This window comes from Vicia villosa, linkage group LG3 (genome assembly GCF_029867415.1).
Source record: "Vicia villosa cultivar HV-30 ecotype Madison, WI linkage group LG3, Vvil1.0, whole genome shotgun sequence".
NCBI lineage: Eukaryota > Viridiplantae > Streptophyta > Magnoliopsida > Fabales > Fabaceae > Vicia > Vicia villosa.
Genome location: NC_081182.1, coordinates 3,341,254 through 3,342,624, shown reverse-complemented (window position 1 = coordinate 3,342,624; position 1,371 = coordinate 3,341,254). Strand labels below are relative to the sequence as shown.

General features: G+C 39.6%; 1 protein-coding gene across 1 annotated transcript; it reads right to left on the bottom strand.

Annotated features, from left to right (window-relative positions):
• Window positions 1-217: 217 nt before the first annotated feature.
• On the bottom strand, window positions 218-1,157 carry LOC131654769 (dehydration-responsive element-binding protein 3-like). The gene has a single exon (XM_058924701.1). It carries the CDS (start codon window positions 1,067-1,069, stop codon window positions 476-478), a length of 594 nt encoding a protein of 197 aa, XP_058780684.1. The 5' UTR covers window positions 1,070-1,157; the 3' UTR covers window positions 218-475.
• Between the last annotated feature and the right edge of the window lie 214 nt (window positions 1,158-1,371).

Genomic DNA, 1,371 nt, shown 5'->3' with positions numbered 1-1,371 from the left:
ATCAAAAGAAGTGAAGGAGTTAAATGACCTGGATTCGATATCTGACGAAGGAGAAAATACTAACATAACAACTAACATATTGCTGTTAGCTCAGTTGATAGTTGTGTAGGAGAAAACAATAACATAACTACTAAAATATTAATGCTAATTCAGTTGATAGTTGTACAATGATGAAAGTGAAGGAGTGAAAAGCACATGATTTGATCCTCTCGCAAAAGAAAAAATACTAACAAAACGACTTTTTTCCCTCTTATTTATATATTTATTAATTTATAGCAATAATTACAATTCAATTGAGAGAGAAAAAAAGCACACAGAAACAGAAGACACAGCAGCATACTCATAACAGAAAAAACACAAGTGGCTGCAGAGACACAGACCAAAACTAAAAACAAAAAGAAGAGATTTATACAGAACAAGAATAGAGAACGGTGAAGGACTTTATAGTAAAATCACCAAACTCATCTGAAGAGTACTAGCCATAGTTACTATAAACTTCACTCCAAAGAAAATCTTCCATGGTGTGCAAGCAAGGAGGCTGAAACATCCACGACGCGTCAATAGAATCAATAAACACAAACTCCTTCTCGAACTCACCGCTGTTTCCGAGACTAGGAAGTTCGATAATCTCGCTCAATTCGTACGGGGTAGCCGAAGAAGGAAACTCCATGTGAGCGGCTTTTGTAGCAGCGGCCTGGACATCGCGGGGAGAGACAGAAGCCGGTCGAGGGAGCGAGTTTGCTAGCTCGGGGAAATTGAGAATGGCAGCATTTCCTTTGATGCTGAGAGCAGCCACGTCGTGAGCCCGGGCTGCCATTTCTGGATTTGGAAATGTGCCGAGCCATATTCGGGATTTCTTCTTCGGCTCGCGGATTTCCGACACCCATTTTCCCCAGTTTCGCATACGGACACCGCGGTAGAGTGGATGCTTGTTTGTGTTTGTGTTTGTGTCTCTAATGCGTTTGATTTTTTGAGATTGTGATTGCGATGGGGATGATGGTTGTGGTGAATTGTTTGAGATGGTTATGGTTTCTGAGTTATGAGGTTGTTGTTGAATAGTAGTACTCATAGTTTGGTTTGGGAAGAAAATAGAAGAAAAGAGAAGAGAAAGAGAAGAAAAAGGGAAGTTAATGGGGCGTGACCCTTTTTTGTGTCACTTGGCAATGAGACTTATAAAGGTTGAGTTGAGTGTAAAGGACTAAACGGACCCACACGTAAGGAAAATGGGTGATGAAACCAGATCCCATGCAACCAGTATTACTGTATGGAATGGACTGTAGAACTTTAGATTAAGGAAAAAGTAATTGAGAGAGAAATCATATCTTTCTATTAATCTATTGGTTTACGTATTGTATAGTATGATGTAGAAAA